This window comes from Thermobia domestica, chromosome 2 (assembly GCF_964235325.1).
Source record: "Thermobia domestica chromosome 2, izTheDome1.hap1.1, whole genome shotgun sequence".
Lineage (NCBI taxonomy): Eukaryota > Metazoa > Arthropoda > Insecta > Zygentoma > Lepismatidae > Thermobia > Thermobia domestica.
This window is the reverse complement of record NC_137455.1, coordinates 292,076,530-292,102,070: the sequence shown is the minus strand read 5'-3', so window position 1 is coordinate 292,102,070 and position 25,541 is coordinate 292,076,530. Positions and strand designations below refer to the sequence as shown.

At 34.1% G+C, this 25,541-nt stretch overlaps 2 protein-coding genes across 4 annotated transcripts in view; one reads left to right on the top strand and one right to left on the bottom strand.

Moving 5' to 3' along the window:
• LOC145678576 (uncharacterized) overlaps positions 1–1,220 on the top strand; it is a 152,967-nt gene extending 151,747 nt beyond the window's left edge. Inside the window, exon 8 of the mRNA XM_081748887.1 lies at positions 1,204–1,220. The gene's annotated coding sequence lies outside the window, so the exon portion shown is untranslated. The remainder of the gene's footprint in view (positions 1–1,203) is intronic.
• FER (tyrosine-protein kinase Fer) overlaps positions 1–25,541 on the bottom strand; it is a 285,225-nt gene that overhangs the window by 37,468 nt on the left and 222,216 nt on the right. Inside the window, exons 6-10 of one of the 3 annotated variants that reach the window (XM_081748883.1) lie at positions 21,311–21,448; positions 17,026–17,271; positions 11,969–12,155; positions 8,062–8,319; positions 171–245 (exon numbers count right to left, since the gene is read on the bottom strand). In XM_081748883.1, coding sequence (XP_081605009.1) covers positions 171–245; positions 8,062–8,319; positions 11,969–12,155; positions 17,026–17,271; positions 21,311–21,448 — 904 coding nt within the window. The remainder of the gene's footprint in view (positions 1–170; positions 246–8,061; positions 8,320–11,968; positions 12,156–17,025; positions 17,272–21,310; positions 21,449–25,541) is intronic. The other 2 variants (XM_081748884.1, XM_081748885.1) reach the window with 2 other exon arrangements.

Sequence of the window (25,541 nt, the reverse complement as noted above, 5' to 3'; positions counted from 1 at the left end):
TCATATGTGAATTAGCTTCGAAACAAAACGTGGATGAGGTAATCACTTTTAAGTATATTAATAGAGTACCAATATTTAAAGTAATTGTTATCAGATATATCAAATTTAATTTTCATGCTTTAGTAAAAAATTTAAAACAATTTATTAATCAATATTTTATCAATTCTTACTTGTATACTTGAGAATCCATCATCGATACTTTCAATAAGCGATATAGTGGAGTCACTGTGTTTTACCCCACTCACCTGCAACGGACAAACAATTGCAATTCTATTACACACATGCAACTACAACTACCAATTATTATCATTCACAAACAAACCAATGCTCAAGCAAAACATTCATGCAATATCTGTGAATGAAATCAAAGTTGCTTCTAATTGAAGCATATAAATACTTTATTCTATCATTTCAAATAATTCAATACAAGCTGAAACATTGACCCATGTTAGATATCATAAGAAAAATTTGTTTATTATTATTCCTTTATCTTTATCTTAAGAACACTAAACGTAAATTAAAATTTTCAACCTACTGGGACAGCTTCAATAATCGACTTCAAAATGTAAAATAGTTATAGTTACATCAAGTTATCGACTTCAATTAGGTACTTGGATGTTACCCAATAAATCTCTCCCTTTCTCGTGTTCGTCTTCTACAGCTTAACGTATTACGTCTGTAGTATATGCTGTGGTAAGTGTTATAGCCCTGATAGAAATCTAATCCGAGACTACACACTGCCGTGCCGTGGAAAATCAGCAATACCCAGAACGATAGCATACGACGGCGCCCCCATACATATGAATGCGGTCGACAGATCAGCCGCGAAGCGCCATCATGGTTGGCGCGAAATGTTAAAAAAAATCAAAAATAAACCCTGCTTTTCATTGATTTTGAGCACTTTTTATTACTTTTTTCCTTCCATTTTATATGTGTGCACATGCATTTTCCTAACATGAGTAACCTCACAGGACCATTTCTTTTCTTTTTTTCCTCCCGAATTTTGCGCACCCTTACTTCGGCGCACGGGGCCGCCGCCCCGCTCGCTTGTCCCCCTCTCTGGGGCACGGACTGACTACACAGTGAAAATGTACTGATATGATTCATTTAATCCAGTAAACCTAATAATTTAATTGTTAAGAATAAACGCAGTTCAAGATTTCAAACCAAATTAGTGTATCATTTTATTTATTTGTTTACTAGGGTGCAACGTCATTCTTCCTCAAGTCGTGCAGCCCTTTCTATTGGTTAGTGGCTAGCGCCCTTGCCTTTAGTGCTAAGAGTTTAAGATTCGATTCCCATCGGAAGAACACTGAAATTTGAACGTGTTATAGTGATTTGGATTCCACCTTGAACTGCAGGCCTATATCTCATATAGTTTTTGTGCTGAAAAGGGACACTAAACTCCAACCAACGTACCAACTGACCTAACTCTTGTAAACTGGTTGTGCTGGCAAGACATTTGCACCGTTCAACCAATCCTGATCAAATTTTGTATAGTAATTTTAAAGATACAAGTTCCTAAGTACATTGTTTGTATTTTAAGCAATAAAACTATTATGACTATTTTCTGTTGTGTTTCTTACGATATGAAGGAATCAACGTTCCGCTCTAGCTTTGAGTTTTGGAAACCTACCTAGTTTAGAGAATACACTAATACGCTCAGCACTCTTATCAACAATCTCAATTTAAATTCTGATTCCTGAAAATTTCTTATATTTCCAAGCTTTCGGCTCTTCCGTTGACCCTTGCTCAAGGAGAATGAAAACAGGAGCGAAAGAAATAAATGAAATGGTCTCACCAAGGAAGACAAAGCAAAGTTCACTGTTCTTCTTCGACGAGTCTATTCCTTGGTACTTTTGTTTCGTTTACTCCTTTATTCTCCGTGAACATGGCTTTAGAGCACAGCCGAAAGTTTGGAAGTACAAGGAATTTTCAGAAATCACAATTTAAAGTAAGAGTGATGACTACCTAATTTATCTACTGCATTTGTATTTTCAATTCTACTGAGTTGTAATGTTTATAATAAGAAATAGGAACCTCGTTTCTTTTTCCTCACACTTTTCCGACATAAAAGAAATTTTAAATGAAATATATAATGCAATTATTATTTCGGAATTATATTCTATAAACAACTGCAAACTAATTGACGAAATGATAAAATTAAAGAGAATAAGTACTCAAAGAAATGCATTCGCACGATGTTTAGATTAGATTTTACTTTCTTTACCCATCTGATTCAACTTTGTGGCATTAAGTTCCTGAGATTAACATTTTCTTCGTCTGTTATCACTGTCCTGAACTTTAAAGTCTTGGTTTTAAATAATTCTTAGAAAGATACATGTAACAGAATATGCTGTAACATCAACATGAACACAAGGCTGAGAATCATCAACAACATTCTACGGCAGTACGCCATTAACGAAATACTGAAATATTATCACAGATTATACTTTTCGAAGCATTTCTAATTTATTGTGATTAGCTCATATCATTTCTATATAATAGTTCTAATATCTATATTTTCCAACGTTAAAATAATACTTAAAATATAATGCTAAATACTTAAATGTTAATGATTTAAAATAATGTTGTTTCCATATATACATGCTATTGTTCAATGAAAATTAGAAATAAATCGTTTTCATATATACATAGAAAACGAAGAAAGAAAAACTTCAATCAAAAGAAATATTTTTTCTTGTAAGAACTTCTAGAAAAAAATAAAGAAAAGTGAGAACATTGGATGAAATGTAATAGATATTTGACAAGAAAATATTTACAATTGCAAATTTAAATTCGAACAGAGTATTACAATATTATATATATATATATACTCGTATATATATATAAATACTAGAACGTTATAACAATTTCAGCAATCAACATATTTTAATTGATCTTTTATTCATTCGAAATGCACAGTATTTGTAACGTTTAATTCCTTTCCTTCACAAAATGGTACATCTGCCGACAAAAATTAAATTTAGCATGATTGCCTAATTATTACAACAATACAAATGTCGGATTTCGTCTTTAAATACTAAGGTTATTTCTGGATGTTGTAGTGGCCAGATGATACACGCTGAACTAGGTGATGTGTCAGCACACTATCTCCTAACCCCATTATTTCTGACTTCTGATATAATCGGTTCGCTACTTCTTAATTAAAGTAACTTCCCAATAGTACTATATTTGCCCATATGGAGAATGATTATTTGTGAAAAAATGAAAATGAACCTAAGAATGAACAAAACTACATTCAAATTCACAAAAAGCAAATATACAGATTAACTCTAAATGATGCTCCCGATTTCAATTAATTATGCGATATATAACGAGACCTCCTTTGTATCTATGTGGCTAGCGTACGTAACTTCGGCGCAGGAGACCCAGGTTCAATCCCCGGTGAAACTCATGTGGTTCGGATCCCACATTAAGCTGTAGGTCCACGTCTCATATAGCCTCGTTGTTAAACGGGATGCTAAAACTTAAAATCAATCAAGTAAAATATAACGAGTCTTTCTTGTTGATAGAAATTTTAGTTCGATGTACCATCTCTCAAAGCTCTGTACCAGGTTACGTGTTAACTGCACTGGATTCTGTCAGGAAACAGTTTAATCGAAGTAAGAAAAAAATGGCGACTAATGGGCAACATAACGCATTCTGTGTTCTTGATTTTTATTGAAACAAGTCTGTCGTGGTTATTCACTGTCATTTCTGTACAAAACTGGGACTGACCGACTCTCCGGTAAATTAATTCAAAACCGACATTTCCGATTTAAAGAAATTTACTGAATTTGCAGGAGAAAATAGAATCATTTACCTATAGGGAAGAAACAGCAAATCGTGTCTGTGCAAAATTTGCAAGAAGGTCACATAAGTCTACCCACTGAGTAGTCGAGGACTAATTACTCAGTAGGGAACTGTAATGACGAGTCTAGCAGAACGTATTATCATTGAGGCACTTTGGACTACCTCAATAATGGATTTGCTTAGCATCTGCAGGAGATTAAGAACTATTGTGTTGGTCACCACAGTCTCCAGATATAACCCTATGTGATCACTTTTTAAGGGTTTCATCAAGGATCACGTGTTTGTAGCGCTATATGCTAGGGCACGAACTGACTTGTGCGTGCATTGTTGCAGCTGTCGCAGAAATCAATCTCGACGTACTAAGCGGAGGTTGACAGGAATTATATGTAAGCTCTATGTGTACCGTGTGGCCCGTAGATCAAACATTGAACATTTGTAGTATGTAAGAAAGAAAGAAAAAAAAATCAGTTTTTCCTATTTTTTCCTATTTTATGGGTATAAATTATATGTTGTTTTTTTTTTAAACTGAAATAATCAATTGTTGAAATCGGGAACATCATTTAGATACTCTGTACATTATTTTTACCCTACATGCATTAAATACTACCCTACATGCGCATGTACAGTCAGCGACAAATGTTCTTTCCGTTTGATGAAATTAGTTTCGTAAATAGCTTCAGAATTACAGTTTGAGTACAGTTTTCAGTAAATTAAAAAAACGTAATTTCCAGCCATACTACCGTTATTCGCAACATAAATTTTACCAAACGGAAAGAAGGAGTTTAGAGATTTAGAATTTAGATTTCTGGGCTCTTGGCATCTTATGGCCATTTAGCCCGTCACGTTTGAGGGATGACGTTCCTCGGCGAGCACGTCATCCGGGGAAAGGAAAGGAGGAAAGGATTGGGGAAGGAAGGAAACGGCCTGGGACCTATAAGTTAGGTACCACCCCGGCATTTGCCTGGTGTGAATGAGGAAAACCCAGGAAAACCTCATTCAAGGTCGCTGGCCTGAAAAAGTTGTTACACTTTTTCGACCGAGTGTCCCCACCGGGAATCGAACCCGGGACCGCTTGCACCGAAGGCAGGAACGTTAGCGACTACACTACACGGGGCCACCCAAACGGAAAGAACTTTTGTCGCTGACTGTACATAGTTTCAATTGGAAATAATATACTTTCTAACGTTTTTAGTCATAATGCACATGCTAGCACAAAAAGAGAGAGAAATACGTTACAAAATTTGATGTATCAAGAATCATATAAAGATGTAGTGTACATTAAAATCTAAAGAATATTTGAATGATTCCGATTAGGATTAGGGATTAGATTTCTGGGCTTTCAGCATCTATGGCCATGTTAGCCCTCCACGTATGAGCGTTGACCTCCCTCGGCTATCACATTGTCCGGGGAATTGGGGGAGAAGAAGGAAAGGTGGAAGGAAGGAAGCGGCCTGGAACCATTATATTAGGTACAGTCCGCAGCAAAAAAACCTGCAACATGAGCATGTACATTTATTGTGAAACTACGCCTGACAGTGCAGGAAATCAACATAACGTCTAAGTGGCACGAATCACGCCAGGAGAAATCTCGGCGTCCTCCCCTGCACACTTATTTTGGAGCAAAAGACTTCGTCGTTTCACAATAAACTTACATGCTCATGTTGCAGGTTTTTTGCTGCGGACTGTACGATCCCAGTATCTGCCTGGTGTGAATGAGAAAGATCCAGAAAAACCTCACTCAGGGTGGCTGGCCTGAAAAAGCTTTCAATCGAATGTCTCCATCGGAAATTGAACTCGAGACCGCTCGCACCAAAGGAATATTTGAAATTGTAAATATATTTTAAAGTAATAACGTATTTAATTATAACTTATTAAGCAACTAAAGAGAACACAAGTATATCTACATATTGTAAAATACCACAATTCAAAATCTCATTACATGCAGCAGCTGCAGGAACACTTAAGAACCAAGACAAAATATTATTATTAAAGACTGATATATATATATTTTTTAAAACTCATCAACGAAATGCAAACTGATAAATAATAATGTTCGAGTTTTCTTTACAAACAAGCGGTAACTGCATTCAATACAAACTCTTTTTCTATAAAATATTTTACTGTCCAATGAAACATTGGAATGTTACGCATTAAACAAACTCATGTACTGTATAACAGAGCAACGTTGTTTGATTTCCTGTACATCCTTTTTCAAAAAAATCTTAGCCACCCACCTTAATTTAGAGGGCGATATTTCGGCAACTGTATGTAGGAAATTCTAGTACTTTAGCTGTAAATAAACTTCTCAATTGGCATAAGAAAATTTACATTTCTTTAATTCCAACTACAAGTGAAAGTGCAGGGCTTTTCAAAGAGAGGTGGGTGGTCAGTTTTATTATATATATACAGTGGAATCTCGTTAATTCGAACAGAAGTCCATTCCCCTTGAAAACTGTATTGAAAACCATAATAAAAAATCGTGGATAAATCGAACTTTTGAACCTATGTTTTGGATAATTCGAAGTAAATACAGTTGAAAATTTTTAATGTTGGACAGATGTAAACAGAGAAATACAGTTTTAACGTGTTTTCAGTTACCCATATGCAGTCATAGGGAAGAGTAATACAAAAGATAAATAGAACATCTATGTAAAGATGGAGGTGAGTTGGGGAAGAAGTAAAGATAGAGAACGTGTGCCAATCTCATCTTGTTTCAGAATTGGTTGAAAATTTAAGATGAATTATTAATAAAATCAACCAAATGTTATTAATCGTATTCCACGCAATACATGAAATTCAAGATTTATTGACCGTACAAAATCAATCAAATTTAAGCAAATGAGGTTTACGACTTCTTAAAAGTGAGAACAGAATATTCAGATTGTTACTGGTGTTTAATTGTTTGGGCTATTCATTGTATGTTGTAATGTTGTACTAAGTATATTTTCCATTGTACACGTAGTTTGAATTATGTGGAGTCAATGTCGCTTGTTAGTTTGCGGTATTCGATCACGTAAATAATAAGCTACTTTAAAGGTAAAGTCTACACCATATGAATATGTTTTTGGTGTACAGTTACTTTGGTTTGTTAGTTGTTATATATGTGAAAATGAATGTTGTTGGATAATTCGAAGTTTTTTCGTGTCCCCTTGGACTTCGAATTAAAAAGAGTCCACTGTATATTATATATATATATATATATATATATATATATATATATATATATATATATATATATGTGCTGAGAATTTGCAAGCTGGATAGGATTTATATTTTTGAAAAGAAAAAAATCAACGAATTTCTGATGACAAAGACATGTATGTTTTTCAATATGATTCATTAATAGATAGCTACGAGTAGTATATCGAACACACATATTTTTAAAGCAGTGAACATTAGAGAAATATAATTTCGATTGTCCAATATAATTGCTTCGTAATCCACAAAGAGGTAGAATTACAGGTGGTCAAATGGAGGATATTACATTGTAATTTTTCATACTATGGAGAAGTAACCTAATCGCAATAACTAAGAGTGTGTCTTTTTTTCTGATATGGAACAAAACGAATGAAGGAAAGCAGAAAGGTAAAACAGAAAATAGATCAAAGAAAATAGAAGGAATGTGGTACTGAATAGTTATATTGCAACTCGTCACATAAATGGAATAAAGAAGTGATTATCATTATTCACTCTGATTACAACAGAAAAAGATAAGAAACATATTCATCTGTAAGTTAATATGTTTACCAGAATTTTATGTGCAATGAGACGTCAAAGGAAGTTCATTCAAATGTATTTAAATAAATGAGTACCGTAAATACCTAGGTATTGTCAGAATGGTAAGAGTTATCATCAGAGTTATCATCTTCAATTATAAACCATAAAAATACGAAATATAATGACATGACATGCTAACAATTTCGCTTTCTTATGTATGATAATCCGCACCGACTGTGGATTTTTAAAGTTCGAACGATATAGAGCAATCGGAGATCTTTAGATTAACACGTATCCCAAATACAAACCATAACAAAGTACCATGCTTCCTATTCTTTTCACCAGAACATGTTAGTTATAACACTCACAAATACACTAAAAATTAAAACACGTAAATACACACACATTTCACGTAGTACAGAACAATTAAAATGCATGTTCATGTACTTACAATGAATTCATATGGGATCACCAATCATAATGAAGTAGTAGCACTGAGAAATATAGCAAAAGCACACATAAGCTTACCATTGTGTAACCATCAGAATTACTTCTTGTGTGGGAGTCTGACCTGGGGAATGCAGTTATCAAAATCTCTGTACTCTCACACCTGCCACATACTTTTTCTTGTTCATTTAATGAATCCTTCTCGCTCTTGTTCTCAGCAGCGATTTCCTTGTTGCGAGGAACAATCGGAGAAGAAGGGTTAGACTTGCGGGTAAATGGCTTACGAAGCATGTTTACTATGCGTTGAGTTTGTCTTTTGTTCAATATTGTCCGATCACCCTGAAAATGTTAGAGATGCCATTACCAAAGCAGTCTATTGTAATGCACAATCTATCACTCAATACAAATGAAATAATATTAAAACATGCGTACTTCAACTACCTGTAGGGATTTATTTGTAAGGAGAAGACGCAACGAAATTTTCCCTTTTAAACCTTCCTTTCCCTGCTTTTACGTTTCTTTTTCTCTCTTCAATCTGGACAAAGTGTTCCCCCTTCCTTTAACCACTTTTTATGAAACTTACTTAAACTTCCTCATAATGCCCATACTTTCAATCTTTTTTTACTTAGGTATTCTGTATTAAATCTATGAATTGTATTTTCTGTACATCGCTTCTGCAGCTTTAAGATACAGAAAGAGTTTTAATATAAGTAGATGGCTCGCACGGGGTAAGTTTGACAATGAGTAGCCAAACGTTACAAAGAAAAAAAAGTATTTGGCGTGGATGGGAGCAATGTTGTGAGCTAACACGAAAAAGCCCGTAAAAGTTATGACTTTTGTCATACTGAAACGTATCTGACCATGCTTTTGGAAAAACATACGCTCACCTGGTGTTTTCGTCGTCCTAATGCCCTTAACATAGTCCCCCTGCTGTTTCCACACATCGAATTCAATGATCTTTCCATTACCTGAAATAGGCTTGGAATCCCTTCTCGGGAAATGATCTTAGAACAGCCGTAGCATTGCGCTGGATATTCTCTTGAGTGTGAAAATGGGTTTCTTCCAGGTGTCTTTTGATAATGGAACAGCTATGAGCCGCACGGGGTTATACTCGGTGAGTAGCGAGCTTGACGATCATTCGGAACGTTGTGCTATATCAAAAAAGACAATCAAATGAGCTGCATGAACGGAAATATTATCTTGATGCAGTTATCCGGTTTTTATGTTCCAAAGGTTTGGTTACTCTCGATCAAGAGAGTAATGTAGAAATCGGAAAACGTCCAAAGAATAATCGTTTGTAACTGTACCTAACGCAATAACACCTACAGGAAAAAACATGTGATTGGCACATCTTCAACCCCCCTCCCCCAACCAAGACAACAATGTAATTCTTCTTTTCACTGTGATAGTAGCCTTGTAAATTGCTGCCTAGAATTAACACGAAAGCGATTTTAAAATTTCAGGGTTAATGTAATACTTTCTTCTGTCAATCAGTATTTTTTTCTGATTTGTGTCAAAAAAGCTGATTGAGATAGAACTAGATCTGATACGATTTGATGTGGCACATTAAAAGAACTGACCATTCAAGGCAACGAAAAGCGTTCATATGTAGAAGTATAAAAATATTGGAAGAAGAAAGTAAAATGATTCAGAATCTTTCAAAAGCATGAGAAGTTATGGATTGTCCATAGTGTCGATTTGTATATATTGATATCTATCTACCATAGTCGTTACCACTATCACCTGCATTATAAGCTAATTTCTACGTATTAAGTTTCTGTTACATCCTAGTAATAAATATTATATATTATCACCTTTCTCCACAGACACACAAATCCCCACAGTTTTAAAACAACGCTAGAACACACCAAATAATAATTCTACACGCCAATGATTAAAATACACCAATAATTAGTACAAACAATAACAACTTTCTAAATATACGTCAATAAAAGTAAAACATCTATAAGAAATAAATCTATACCCATACAAAGCACATAACACAAATCTAAATAAGAACCATCAACGATGAATATTGTATTTGGGGTACGAAAATAATCAAATATCATGTAAGACTATCTTACCGTTAGATTGCTATGAAAGGATAGTAATAAATGCATCCTATTACTAGAGTAAAAGATGTCCTCTTTTTTTCTAAAAGCAATGGTTTTATTTGTAGTTGATGTCTAGTTATATGACGCATAATTGTATTGTTCTGCTTAACGTAATTTGAAGATAGTTATTTATAATCTTAGTTTTATTTTCGGCTATAGAAACGCAAGAAATTGTAATGACGTAAAATTGCTGCCTTCTAACCGTCTGTATCATGAAACTCTGTTGTGCGACAGTGGATTATCTATCAAGGACTTACGCACTATACACTGTAAACACATTTTCAACGATGATTATCCTCCTGTTTAGATTGATTAGTCTCACATATTTTATACATTGGATTGTGCCAGATGATTCACATAACTCTTTCGCAATGTTTTACATTTCTGTTACGAGGTTTTCTCCATAACTTGTTATGAGGCAATCAACAAAATACGCCTCCGAAAAGCTTCTTATGATATTCTTATTGCTTTATTTTACGTTCATATTTCAGATCTTCATTAATAATCCTACCTGACACTGCAAACTAGCAAAACTTTTTTTTTTTTCTACAATTTTTATAACTGACAAATTTTCTTGGTTCAAATCGCCATTCTTTCCTTCTTTTTTAAACATTTTTACCCTACATTCTTCATAGCTCTTCCTTAAAATTTTAACATCCTATTAATTTTTACTGCAGACTCCTCTACTACAGCCATATCATCAGTAAAGCGAATATATTTAACCCCCCTCCTATCCACTATCGAAAGGTCTTCATTGCTTAGGTCATTATTCAAGTTTGTATAGTTTACTTAAAATTAAATTATATTTGCAATAATCATAATGTATTTACTTTGAACATCTATCCTACCCGTTCAGGTACGTAGTGTATCCAGTACGCACCGTTATCAAGAAATATAAATCTCACATCTTTTAAAGGTAAATATTTATACTTAATGTAACGTCTGCATTCAGACGTAGCATATCCAAGATGGGAGTAAAGCGACTGAATGGGAGTAATCTTCTCGAGAAAATTTCTCTAACACGCTGCATGTCTGAATGCCTTTCGGTATACCTGTTCTGAAATTTCACCCTGTCATTTTATCATGTTTTAACAAGCATAAATTCTGCGGAGAATCATAAGTTAAACTTCACTATGAGATAATCTGGAAACTTAAATCATTCGTATGTGCATCCCCAAGCAATGAAATATTTCAACTTTTATAGTTCTAGATGTGGGGAAATGAAACCAACTGGAAACGGGTCAAAAAAAAAGGCCATAGCCATGTGACTTACGCCAGCAAATATTCATAAACTTTTTTGAAGTTAGTGAGTCCTGAATGGCTTCCATACGACGCCGCAGAAATACTGTTTAATTCGATACCTGTAGTACAATATTAGAAGGAAATAATCATGCCTCTCGCAAACACAATAAAAACAATGAAATCGGTATAATTTTCTGTCTCGCCTGGTAAATAGGATCGTAGGCGGGAATATAATAAGGTAGTTTGTAAACAGTCAAATACTGTTACTTTCTTATTAAAAATGCACAACAGATTCATCACCTGAAATTTCAACTTCTCTGGAATTGCGGGAAAGGCTGAGGGTAGGAGACTTGAACAGTAATGCACACTGATACATCACAATAATATATGTACACAAAATAAACTCTTACCTTGCACATTAATATGCAATTCGAGTTTATTTTAGAAAAATGCACTCTAGAACCTATTTCACTAAATATGCGTTTACACTTATGTAGAAAGTTTGTTTGCATCAAAATCTTTAACTTACCTCAAATCAATTTGTTTAACGTCTATATAACAAGCCAAAACTAACAGCACATTGAAACTTAGAGATAATAAAAAACAACAAATGAAAACATTAGAAGACTCACTTGATGATCTGCATCTATAAAGGAACTGTCAAGGGAGAGATCACAGCCCAGAGGTACTTCTTCGCATCCGATTTTCCCTAACGAAGACTTTATCATATCGTATTGACGCTGAAGTTTTCCCTCCAAGCACTTCAGTTCGTTCACTTCTTTCCTCAGAATGTCAGCCGCCCAATGCAATACTGTAAACCTAAAAACACCAATAATAAAATTATTGATTAGCTATTTATCAATACCAAAAGCTTTTTCCTTTTATAATTTAATTTTTATTTCGTTTTTAATGTATACAAATCAGTATTATTACACTTATACATGGTAGTTTTAGTTATATATATATATATATATATATATATATATATATATATATATATATATATATATATATATATATATATATATATATATATATATATATATATAAATATAATATAAATTTATATATATATATATATATATATATATATATATATATATATAGAGACTGTCTCAAAGGTCCCCTAACAAGGAACTCTGTTATTATCAGTTACAACAAAATGTAAGAGGTGGAGGGGAGGAAACCTTTTCAAAATATAATGTTTTCAATCTAAAGTGAAGGATTTTTTTTTTTTTTTTTTTTTTTTTTTAATCGAACGAGCCGTTTGGGCTGTACACTCTTTATGCGCCCAATGTTAAATGAAAATGCAATGTTGCCATTTACCTGGACCCACATCATAAGTGAGTGAAGTTACTGTCTTTTATGTTACCATGTCGATGGTCAGCCCCCATTTCAAACAGTGACTTCATTCACTTATGTTATGGACCCAGGTAAATGGGAACATTGCATTTTCATTTAACATTGGGCGCATAAAGAGTGTACAGCTCAAACGGCTCGTCCGATTTAAAAAATTCTTTCACTTTAGTTTGAAAACATCATACTTGGAGATGGTTTCCCCTCTTTCACTTTGTTTAACTCTGATAATAACAGATTTACCCTATGTCAGGGGACTTTTGAGACACACACACACACACACACACACATATATATATATATATATATATATATATATATATATATATATATATATATATATATATATATATATATATATACAGGGTGGGCCATTTTAATTAATCCACGGAAATATCTGAAAAATGATAAAACATAGAAGAAATGTTTCAAGTACACGTTATATATTGCTAAGGGGGAAACCCAATTCCGCCAAAAGTACCCCTCCCCGCCCCCCCTAAATGGGGGTAACGGGGGGTAACTTTGAAATGTCAAATGGGACATGGGTCGAGTAATACCTCGTTCGAAAGGTCTTGGAAAACTGAGTAATTCTGTACCAAAAAATGTTTCATATTGTGCACCGGTTTCAAAATGGCCGCCATAATATGGTTCGGAAACTCCAATACCCGTAGTGTGAAAACCATGGAAGGTAAATGAATGGAACAAAATTGAAATACGTAAATATCATAGGGCATATCGAACGGTGTGGTCCCTGTGATCCCAGTGGCCTCTCTAAAGGGGTCTTGGGGGCTAACTTCAAAATTTCAAATAGTAACATGAGTCGAGTGGTACCTCGTTCGATAAATCTTGCAAAATCTAACATATTGCAGGAGAAAATGATTGATGTGAAATGGCAGTGTTCTCAAAAGGCCGCCGAAACATAGTATCCGTGTCAGAGAAAAGGTTTAGTACCCGTAGTATGAAAGCGATTGGAGATAAATCAACAAAAGAAAAACTGGAGTAGCTAACTGACGTAAGGCACATCGAGAGGTGTTGTCGGGGTGACTCCAAGGGCCAACTGAAAGGTATCCGGGGCCAACTTGAAAATTTCAAATAGCAGCTTGAAGCGAGTAACATCACGTTACATAGACAAATTAATATCAAACAGCTTCTGTAAGAAAATTTTCGACATGAGACACCGTTTTCAAAATGATCGCAAAGACATGGTGACTGTGTCTAAGAAAACGTCTAGTGCCCATAGTATGAATACGGTTATACATAAATGTTATACATAAATGAAAATAACGAAAATTAAATAGGAAAACCACAGAGGCGTTCCAAGGCTCGAGAATAATACAACAGAGATAAAAATATTAGAGTAAAATTGCCATAATGTATAAAGAGAAATCCAAGTCCTGCAAAATAATCTCTCCCTGCGCTCTGTATATGAGTGGGGTGGAAAGTAAAGTGAAAGTTCAAATGAGAACTCTACTTTAATTCGTAAATTAAGGCTAACCTTACAAATAGGTATGGTGTGGTTGAAACATTTGTTTGTAAGGGTGACGCTATAGTGACTAAAAAAAAGAGAAACTTTTATGCAATGCGTGCTGGTTATTCAGAAAGCATTTCGGGGATATACGTACACACCGTTTCGTCCCTCAAGCTCACAATATGACATGAATGCTAATAGTTAATCAAAATGTAACTGTGGCCATCCGCGTTAACTTAGTGCACCAATTCTCTATGCATGAAGTCTGCCTTCCAAACAGCATTAGGTAGGTCAAGCGTACACCCGAACCGTTGTCCGGTCGGACATTGAAATTTTAAAGTTAGCCCACAAGACCCCTTCAGGGAGGCCACTGGGATCACAGGGATTACATCATTCGATATGCCCTATGATATTTACGTATTTCAATTTTGTTCCATTCATTTACCTTCCATGGTTTTCATACTACGGGTACTGGAGTTTCCGAACCATATCATGGCGGCCATTTAGAAACTGGTGCACAATATGAAACATCTTTTGGTACAGCGTTACTTAGTTTTCCAGGACCTTTCGAACGAGGTATTACTCGACCCATGTTCCCATTTGACATTTCAAAGTTACCCCCATTTAGGGGGGACGGAGAGGGGTACTTTTGGCGGAATTGGTTTTCCCCCTTAGCAATATATAACGTGTACTTCAAAAATTTCTTCTATGTTTTATCATTTTTCAGACATTTCCGTGGATTAATTAAAATGGGCCACCCTGTATATATATATATTAATCAACAACCTGTAATAACTAAACATCTGAATAGGTTTAAGTCCTTCAAGACTTCGTGCCAGAGTTCAGCTGTAGCAAGTTGATGCTACTGAATATATTGAAAAGTGCGGAGAGTACCTAGAAAACCAAACATACTGTGACTCCATCATTATTCACTTTTATTAATCACCCATCCCCGCCATCTCCTTTAGCCTGCATGAAAGAATCGTGAGACGCAAAATTAATTATCGCATTTCATTTGTTTAAACTGAATGAAAATAAGCCACAATTCGAACTGAATGACAATAACTGAACAAAAATAATAATACACATCTTTGTGTATTACTTATTTCTTTCTTTCGTTTATTCATACAAAAGTACAGTAGTCTTCAAAATTTTATTGTACTTACTCGTATATAAAATTCTATTTTGATTTTTTTGTTGATATTTTAAAAATACTCCAATATATACTACAATATTCCTATTATTTTCCATAAAATTTTCTAAGAAATAAAACTTCCATTACTTTTCTCGACTCTATTACCTACCTAATGTGACCATCTGCGATTATATGTCCACTTTTCGTGATCAAACAATATATACCTGCGTAAATTTTAAAATACAATATTACGATCACTCTTCTCGCATTATTAGGAACATCGAGTTAACAATGTATTTAGAGAGAATGAAACAAGTATGTTTTTAAGCCCCAATGTATATTCTATAATAATATGTAAAATTAACATAATCTAAGATGATATTCTTTAACATCTTGTGATTATGCACTTTAGGCTAAAGAGGACTGACGATAAATTCTAAAGATAATGAAATAACCGTAAACTAATGAAGTATAAAGAAGCAAAACTCATGCAGATTCGATGATCCCGAATTATAAATCGCGTGTACTATGAGCAGGATCCGAAGTTCTTACAAGAGCTTTTAATATTTAATAATGTTCTTTGTTAATGTACTATAATTCTTCTATTTAGTGTTGCCAGTTTGTATGTTCTACCCCCCCCCCCATGTTCTTATTTCAAAGATTTTCTACATTTTCCTTCAGACTTTTATTAATGTTTTTCTATAGCACAGCGTATATTTTTCCTTCATCCCCTAATGATATTAAATTCCTTTGGAGAATTAATGCTATTCATCTGACGAAATAAGAAACACCAGAACAGAAAATTCGTATCTGTTTCTACAGCTGACAGTTAACTGCTCTTTCCACCCTTTGCTAATTCTGTTACATTTAGAGACCGGATGTTTAGACCATTAAAAACCTGGAAAATAGGCACTTAAAATTTAAAAACAAGCAGTTAAATAGGCACTAAAATGTAACTCGAAATAATGAAGATAAATAGTCAATACAATTAAAAAATAAATTCAAGTCTCAGATAATGTTCAAAGAATATAGAAATATAACTCATACGTGTTTGTTAATATTTTCTTTTATTATATATAAACAGAGAGAGATAAACGAAACTTGACATGTAGTAAATACATTCTCTATAGCACTTTATCACTACACATAACAGTCCAAATTTTATCACTTTATCAGTACACCCAGCAGTCCAAAGTTTTAGAGTACTTTATCAGTACAATCAGTAGTCCAAAATTTTACATCTTATCACTACGAACAGCACTTATATTTCTCGGAAGAGGCAGAATCCTTTATTGAAATACAAAATTTTATATTTTCCTCCATAAAGTCTTAATTTGAAGAAAATGCATAGAATAGGTAACATTAAGCACTAAAGCAATTATTTAGGCAGTAATGGTAGAATTAGGCAAATTAAAATTGGTTTAAATTGAAACTACAACCCACCATATATACTTTAAAATGTAATTTTTGATCATATCTTTAATATTAAAGAATAGGCATTTTGCCTAACATCCGGTCTTTAGTTATATTAAATTTGCGACATAAATGAAATTAAAGAATTGTAAAATTATTCTTCATAAATTATACTCTCAGTCACCTGCAGATAACTGAACTAACAACTCAGACAAACTTATTCGGTAAAATGTAATTGTTAAGTATTATAGTTATTAAAATATAATTGTTTGTTTGTTATACCGTAACTTCAATTTTTGCAATTTCAGTTCACTCACTTGTTTATCGTATCCGTCGATTTCTTCACAGAAGAAAGTTCAGTTTCGTGTTTTTTCAGTTGATTCTGTTTGTCTTGTAAATTCATTTGGCAATCTTTGAGCTTTGATTCCAAATCAGACATTTTGTTCCGTAAAGAGTCTATTGTTAAATTATCTACTGTTATGCGATTAGGCTGTAGCTTTCCCAATGAATCCTCCAATAAGCGTTCATCGAAATTAAAACTAATGGGATTGGCTGGGTTTGTTCTGGAAATTAAGAAAAGATACGCATAATTATAAAAGCAAGACAATGTAAATTATACATAACAACTATAACATAACCATAATCACACCAATTGATCATAACATAACACCGGTTATTAGAGGGAAATCCTTCCCCAGGATATGGATATGGCAATGTATGGGGTATTACAAATAAACTTTGGATATTTATTCCTTACACGAAAAGAAAAGAAGTAGTCGTAATGCCAAAATAAATAAATATAGTAAAGGAAATCCGGAACCAGAAAAATTGTGAATTTGGAAAAATTTATGAGTACTAACGTCATACTTACGGACAAAAGACATTAGAAAAGCTTTCGAAGTTATCAGAATAAACTAGCTACTTACTTCCGGGCATTACTACATACCAGCCCTCTAGCCAGCTCAATTTCTTAGAGGCGGAAGGGAGCAGAAATAAATACTGAGGGGGCAATGACAAAGACATCATGGAACACCACAAAACTGTTTATTTACTTATCTATGAATTCTGTAACAGAACTGTAGCTTCTTTTACTAAGGATATACTGTGTTGACAAATATTATAGTATACAAATCGAAGACTATGAAAGTTCCAAGGGGATATTTGGCACATCTAACAAGAAGCATACTATTTAATGCAGAAATAAATAAAAAAAATATGGTAAGCTGAATTTAAGTTGGCATATACGTAAAATTACGAGAATTTCATGTCTTGTTTTGAGTCAATTTTACAATTTCTTATAACTTCCTGTTTCAAAGAGGGCATAAAATAATTTCGGGCGGGCAGTACCCGCTCTAGCCTCCTCCCTAGCTATGGGTCTGCTACATACATGCTCGATCACTACATACAACCAGATGATATATTTTTTAAAAGTATTTCCTTCTGTGTCTCTTTAATCTCTGAACAAGAATTGCGTTGTAAACTTAAACCAGTAAGTTTTATCTATACTACACTTTTTTTTTTTTTGGAGGGGGGGGTCATAGGGCAATGCCGAAATCCCTTTGTTTTCATACTGTCACATTCTACAACTTTTACTTTCGAGCGACGATAGGACAGAAGAAAGTAGGATGATTGTGAAAAAAGTAAGAAGCATATAAAATAAATCCGAAGTTTCAACGGATTTACATATTTCATTGCCTGTACATGCTGAAAAATTGATCTTTGAATGCTTGTCCGTTTGTTCTGATGTATGTACACTCGCCTATAAGCCATATCATTCAACGTATTCGCACCTAATTTTAAACAAAGTTTTCCTAAGATTCTTTATAGAGGAATTTTTTTCGAATTTTATTCCTACCCCTAAATATAAGGGTAGTTTGCTAAAGGATGAAAATCCAAAGCAGCTCTAACGATTTTGTTTATATTTCACATGTCAATATTTCGTTTATAACCCTATACTGTGGTATATGTCATTTCTCTGGGAAAATCCAAAAGGGATGATTTACTCTTGGGGGTGACTTTTTTCCTTCGGACAATTTTCTTTATAAAAAAACACAGACGATTTTGTTCATATTTCATAAATAAATATTTCATTAATAACATGACAATACGGCATAATTTATTTGTCCTTCAAAAATCCGCAAGGGATATTTTATTCTTGGAGATGAGTTACTTTCGGGCCATTTTTTCAGAAACGACTCGCGCAGTTATATTCATATTTCATAAATAAATGTTTCACTTATTATCTGATATATGGTATAACTCTTTTGTCCTGAGATCTACAAGGCGAATGTTTTTCGGACGATATTTTTTCAAAAACAGTGATGCTGGAGTTAGTAGTATTATATTATTACTTGAATACAGAAAAAGTATTGAAGTAATAATATAATATAGTCTCTCAAGTATAATCGTACTCTACAGATGTGCTTCCTTTATTTATTTCTTGAACACCAGTATTAAATTAAATTCCTTTGCAGGTATGGATTTCCTAAAATCTCATTGATATTACTTGTAACTTCTATCTACATGCATTGAGAGGGGAGAATATTCCCCAAAATGTTTGACATTTTGCCAATTATTGAAATTATAAATTTATTGTTTCTTACTAAAATTATAAATTTATTGCGTTTGTTTTCAAGAAGCAATTTAACGTTTCCCAGTATTTTAATGCTGAAAGTACATGTAGTTGGTACTGGAAAGAGACTTAAACGACGTACATAACCAATAAATTATATTAATAAATAATAGAAATGTCAACATTTGAATACCTGGTAAGATAAATTTCTCTCATTTATTTCTCGCATGTTGCAAGTCAGCTATGACAACTTATTTATTTACTTATTTCAGATCATGTCAAAATTCACAGGGTTCTCGAGTTCTCTCTCCGGCTTCTAATACCCGTATGTCATAGGATTAAAATATAATGTTTCTAAGAGCTTCATGTACTGCAGAAAGAAAACCAAGTCAGTGACACCGAAAGAACAACAAACGTGGAGCAAGATATCTTCAACAAGAGTGGATAAACACTTCTGTGAAGTAGTGTTGCTGACCCTAGTAAGTCAACAACAACTATTGAGCAATTTCATGACACAATATCAAATTTCTATTATGAAATTATGTTTAGAATTTTCTAAACTCCAAACAAAGTGATTTAATTTGAAAATCTATAAGGGGTGACTCAAACAAGAACTTATAAGAAAGTCAAGAACCACGAAATAATTCCAAATATGTTTAAAATACTGTATAATGAAGTGATTCAAGTAAATGAACTTATCCCCTGTGATTTTTTAAGTAACGCACATAAAGTACCTACAAATAAGAAAAGGTGCGAGGAAAAATATCTACAGAATAGATATATAAAAAAATACGGACCACCATTATTAAGGTTTCTCGCTCCAATTTCTTGAATTGTATTCTATCACATTATGATCCAATTATTATTCAAATATTTATTTATGATCTAACACAATTGTGAAAATCAGGCGTTTTTCGAAAACTTAGTCCGAAGAGCACATTACCCTTTATGGATTTTTTTTACACAAGAAATTACTTTTGCCATATTTTAGGGCTTTTAATAAAATATTTATGTATAAAATGCTCGTATGAGCAAAATCGCCAGTCATAGTTGAATAAATTATATATACTGTGCAAGTACTTAAGGAAAATGTCCAACAACAACAAAGTAAACAACCTTTTGGATTTTACCCAGAGAAATAACTTATACCATAATATAGAAATGATCATTAAAAACTGATGCATGAAATATAAACGGAATCATTGGCGCCGTTTTCGAGAAAATTGTATTAAAAAAAAATCTCACTTTATTAAACTGCTCTTATTTGGGGGTAGGGGTAGGAATAAAACTTGAGAATGTCCTCTGGGGAAGCTTATAAAAACCTAAAGTTTAAAATTTTGTTCCAACGATAGTTTATAGGCTACATACATCGGGACTAACGGATAGACAAAAACTGACACCCTGAAACCCTTTTAACATAGGGGAACACGAAAAGTGTTAATCGTTTGAAATCTCGATTTTTTTTTTTTTTTTTTTTTTTTTTTTTTTTTTTAACTATGACCAAGTTCTTCTTTTCTGTAGTCATTCGAAAGCAAACATTGTGGGGAAAGTGAAGAAGTTTGGCAAGGGCGCCCATCGAGAAGGGGGGGCAAGGTGGGGCGCTCGCCTTCCCCCTAAGAGAAAATTGTACTTGGGAATATCGAAAACCTAATAGAATTTTTACATTAATTTCAGCAAAATTTGAAACTATATTTGAAACATTGCTTATACTTGCCCGCTTGGAAACCATAACATGGGTGCCCTTGAGGTTTGGTATTGTTCTTGTAAAGATCGAATGATTGCTTTGTATACAGTGCAAATACATTGGATCATCAATCATATGAAAGAAGTCATTTGCATAGAATACTAATGCTTCAATATCACAAATACTAAAAAGTCCCCTGAATATGACTTTTCTGAAAATCAAATATATATTAATGTTTGGAATAACAAAACAAACGCTTGATTTAAATCGAAATTAAATATCTATAGAGCTCACTGGAAATTTTGCGTAAGGAATCATAGAACAATTAATAAGTGCATAAACTTACTTGTGTTTCTCGGTGAAATTCTTATATTCTTCAGCAGGCTGAATAAGTTCTATACTTGCGTCCACTCGCTTACTGAATTCTTGAAATGGTTCAGAAGCAAAATTCGTATAGTGAGCGATTTCTTCTAACAACATTTTCCTGAAGAACGAAAAAGAAAAAAAGTTATATTTTTCACATTTCCAGATTACATAACATTAGATTATATTTGGACTACATTAAATTACAAAATTATCAGTGTATTTGAAAACTAGACAGGTGAAAATAAAAACGGGTTCAAGAATGAATAATTCAAGAATAACAAAAATATGATTAAAAACTTGTAATTTATTAATCGTATCTTTTATTTCGTATTCATCATTTATTGCTTAAGGCGTACCTTTCGTTTACCATACAATAGTTTCCTATACCCAGGTAAATTTTAGACAGTAACTTACTTTATATTTACATCTCTATAGGTCTAAAGAATGTCAACAAAGTTTAGAGACTATACTAATTAGTTATTCCCTGTTGAGTTATTGAAAAAAGAAATTGTATGGGTGCTTATCCACTTTTGTTGCCGAATGCTCTGAAATTCACGTCTATCTGCATATTCGCCAACAACAGTAAATAAGCACCCATACAATTTCTTTCCTCAATAACTCCTAACGGCGAATAATTAATTAGTGCGTTATTCTCTGAGCTAAGGAGAACATCGTATCATCCAAGTTGCTCCAAACTGTATCAAATCGGCTCACTCACTTCGAAGCTACTGAAAGAATAAACTGTATACGTGCTTGCCCATTTTCGTTGGATGATTGGTGATCACCAGCACCATCTTAATCCTAACTACATATATTACTACATGAACTAAGATAAAATAACGGGTACTTCCGGTTGATGCAGAAAGTTGAAATTTGGTATGATTGTAGTTTTCCTGTGGGGAACTAACCCACAGGAAAATTGCCAAAAGTGAATATTTTTAATTTTTAGAGGGTCTAAAGGGGAGATGAAGAAATTCCCCATGTTATTTAAATGGATAATTTTTGGACTTATAATCTCTTGTGTTAGGTACTTAGAACTGGAATAAAAACTTCAAATTCGGTATGCTTGTGTACGTTTTCGTGAGCGTTACCTAAGTAAGTCACTACAAATTAAAAAAAATCTAGCTTTAGTGGGGTTTTATGGGAAACTGAAAAATCTTCCCCATTGGCATCTACACCCCAAAATTATTGGGCACTTCGTGTAAGACTACAATGATTAAATTTGACATGACTGTAGCCTTTCGGGACTAATCTTTCGGGACTTTTTTTTTTATTATTTTTTACATATAATCTCATGTTTTAGGTACTTGGAATTGGAATAAAAACTTGAAATTCGGTATGCTTGTTCGTTTTCGTTAGCGTTACCTAAGTAAATAATCGAATATAAAATTTTCGGCTTTAGTGGGATTCTATGGGCAATTGGAAAATCTTCCTTATGTTATTTCTATGGTACACCTTCTACACTCCAAAATGTTTAAGCACTTACGGCAGGATTAGAGTGATGAAATTTGGGATGATTGTAGTCTTGCGAGACTAACCGACAGGAAAATTGCCAAAAGTGAATATTTTTAGTTTCTAAGGGGTCTAAAGGGGAATAAGAAATTCCCATGTTATTTAAATGGGAGTTTCCTTGGAATATAAAATCTTATCTTTTAGGTAGTCGAAATAGGAAAAAAAAGTTGAAACTCGGTAGAATTGTGGGTTTAAGAGGTGCGAGACCGTTGGCCAAGCAAACGTAGGGGGATGGGGGCGGAGCCCCCAGCTAGCCAAAGGCTAGTTCAGGTTAGGTTCAACAGCCCCCTCTAAACTAGAACATTAAAGAGAATTTTTAAATTGAAGGGAAACTAAATATGAAGTTTTTGGATCTTTAATAACCAAATTACATTCAATTTAAAGCATTTTTCTCTTTTATAAGTAAAATGATTTTTTTTTTTTTTTTTTTTTTTACTGGCTGCACCAAACACCCCCTTTTTCAATTCAATTCAATCTCCCATTGGCCTATTCTCATTCCAAAATTTCAAACTGAAGTAGCCTATTATTGCATCATAAGCATTAAAGACATGGGATCAGATGCACTTCCATAGAATAGTTGCATTGAAATAATACACAATGTTTGATACATCCTACGGTCACCCTCACTCACCCATGAAACTTTCAATTGGTTTTAGTTGGTTGATTGAGTAGAGTTGAACGTCCTTTTCAGCAGCGAGGCTATGTGAGACATGGACCTACTACATAATATGGGATTCGAACCACATTGTTACAGATTCAGATTCCATAAATAAATAAGCAGTTCCGTGTGTGTTCTTTATATCTGTCACCGCCAGTCACTATTAATTTCTGCCTCTAAAAAATCGGGCTGGCTGCGGACCTAATAATAATATGTACGTATGTACGTATGTATATAGTCTATGCATGGCGAGTTATTAATGCTTTCACATCCTGAAACAAGACTTTCGGTTCGTTTTTAGTATATAAAGCAATGTCCCCTCCAGAAAAAAAATAATGCTGGGTATGCTCTTGACTATACTTTTAAAAAAATAATACTAAAATTATACATTTTGCATTAATTTAATATTTAATACTGTATAAACATATTAAAAATTAAGTAACGTGCATATTTATTCATTCAATAAGCGTCAGTAGTGACTCCTATACATAAAAGAAACATTGCATACAAATGAACATTCTCAATAAAATTATAGTCACCCGCGTAACGATTTGTTCAGAAGAAATGGAGAGAAACGCATCAAAAGAAAAGATGTCCTCCCATTTGATGTTCCAGACAACTTAAAGAACAGTAATTAGTCACTCAAACACAATATTTCATTATTCTGGGCAGTTTTATAATAAGAACAATCTCAACTGTTCACAACTGATAAACTATTTCCTTAAGATAAACTATTATACATTACCTTGTATCTTAAACTGAAGCATGCGGAAGATAAAAAGAGGAAAGTCAACTTCAAAATTACTTCAGAACAAAAGAAAGGCTCTTCAAAATACATAGCGTACTTGTTCCACATAAAGAAAAAAGCTTATCGTATTTGCATTGATCTTATTTAAAAGAGGTGATAAGATATAACAGCATATTCAATTCATTGTCTTCACCTACTTACCAATTTATAAAATCTGTGCAAAAAGTAGAGACTTTTTCTTTCTGACGCCGCTGTATGTCGCAGTACGCTGGCAACAAGCGGGCTCAATGGAGGGGGAAGTAAACTTCAAAACACACCTAGCATAAATCGCTTACGAGCTTCCGCGTGATTGCCTATCATATAGGCTCGGTTGAAGGTTAAAAATGCAACTCTATCGAACAGTGCTACGCCATTAATTCTGTTTGGGACTCGGATAATCGGCTATGGAGATGTTGACCATGATCCAGCACGCGTTCGACAGTGAAACCTATCAAAAGCTGCTGATTTTTTTTTAAGTTTTACGTCTCACGCTTATGCCGGTTAGGCTAAAGGAGACGGTGATGATGCGAGATGAGTGAAATGGTGGAATGAAGAAAGTGGGAGGAAACGGGAGAACCCCGAGAAAACCCGCGAGCACGGTGTTTGTCCACCACAAAGTCCACACGACGCGAGCTGGGATCGAACCAGGGACCCCAAGCACCGGAGGTGAACGTTCTACCACTGAGCCACCGCGCCCCCCAGCTGCTGTTTTAAGATGAAATAAGTGTTTCAAAGACGGTCGAGAGAATGTGAGAGGTGAACTCCGCGCAGAACGCCCATCCACGAGCAGAATCAATGACAATGTTCAACGTGTGCGTGATGAGTTGAACTCAGACCGGCGGTTAAGTGTTCGAGTGATCGCATAGAAATTGACAAAATGACTGTGCATACAATTACCGGGATTTGCAGATGAGAAAATTCTGTGTCAAGCTCGTTCCAAAAGTTTTGATAGACGACCAAAGCCAAAATCATGTGCTTGTTTGAGATCTTTTGCAGCACGTTCAAACAGACCCTGAGTCTTGATAACCAGCGATGAAACGTGAGTGTGTACGACACAGAGACAAAACGCCAAAGTCCCGAATGGCACACAGCAGCATCCCTTCACAGGGGTGTAGCCAGCAGGTTTGTGTAGGGAGGGCCCGTCGTTTTTGAGGGGGAAGGGGCAGCTACAATGTACAAAGCAAAAAAAAAAAAAAAAGGAAAAGGAAACGTGTGTTGCTGCTAGTGTTTTTGAGGCCTGAAAGAAAGGAAAAT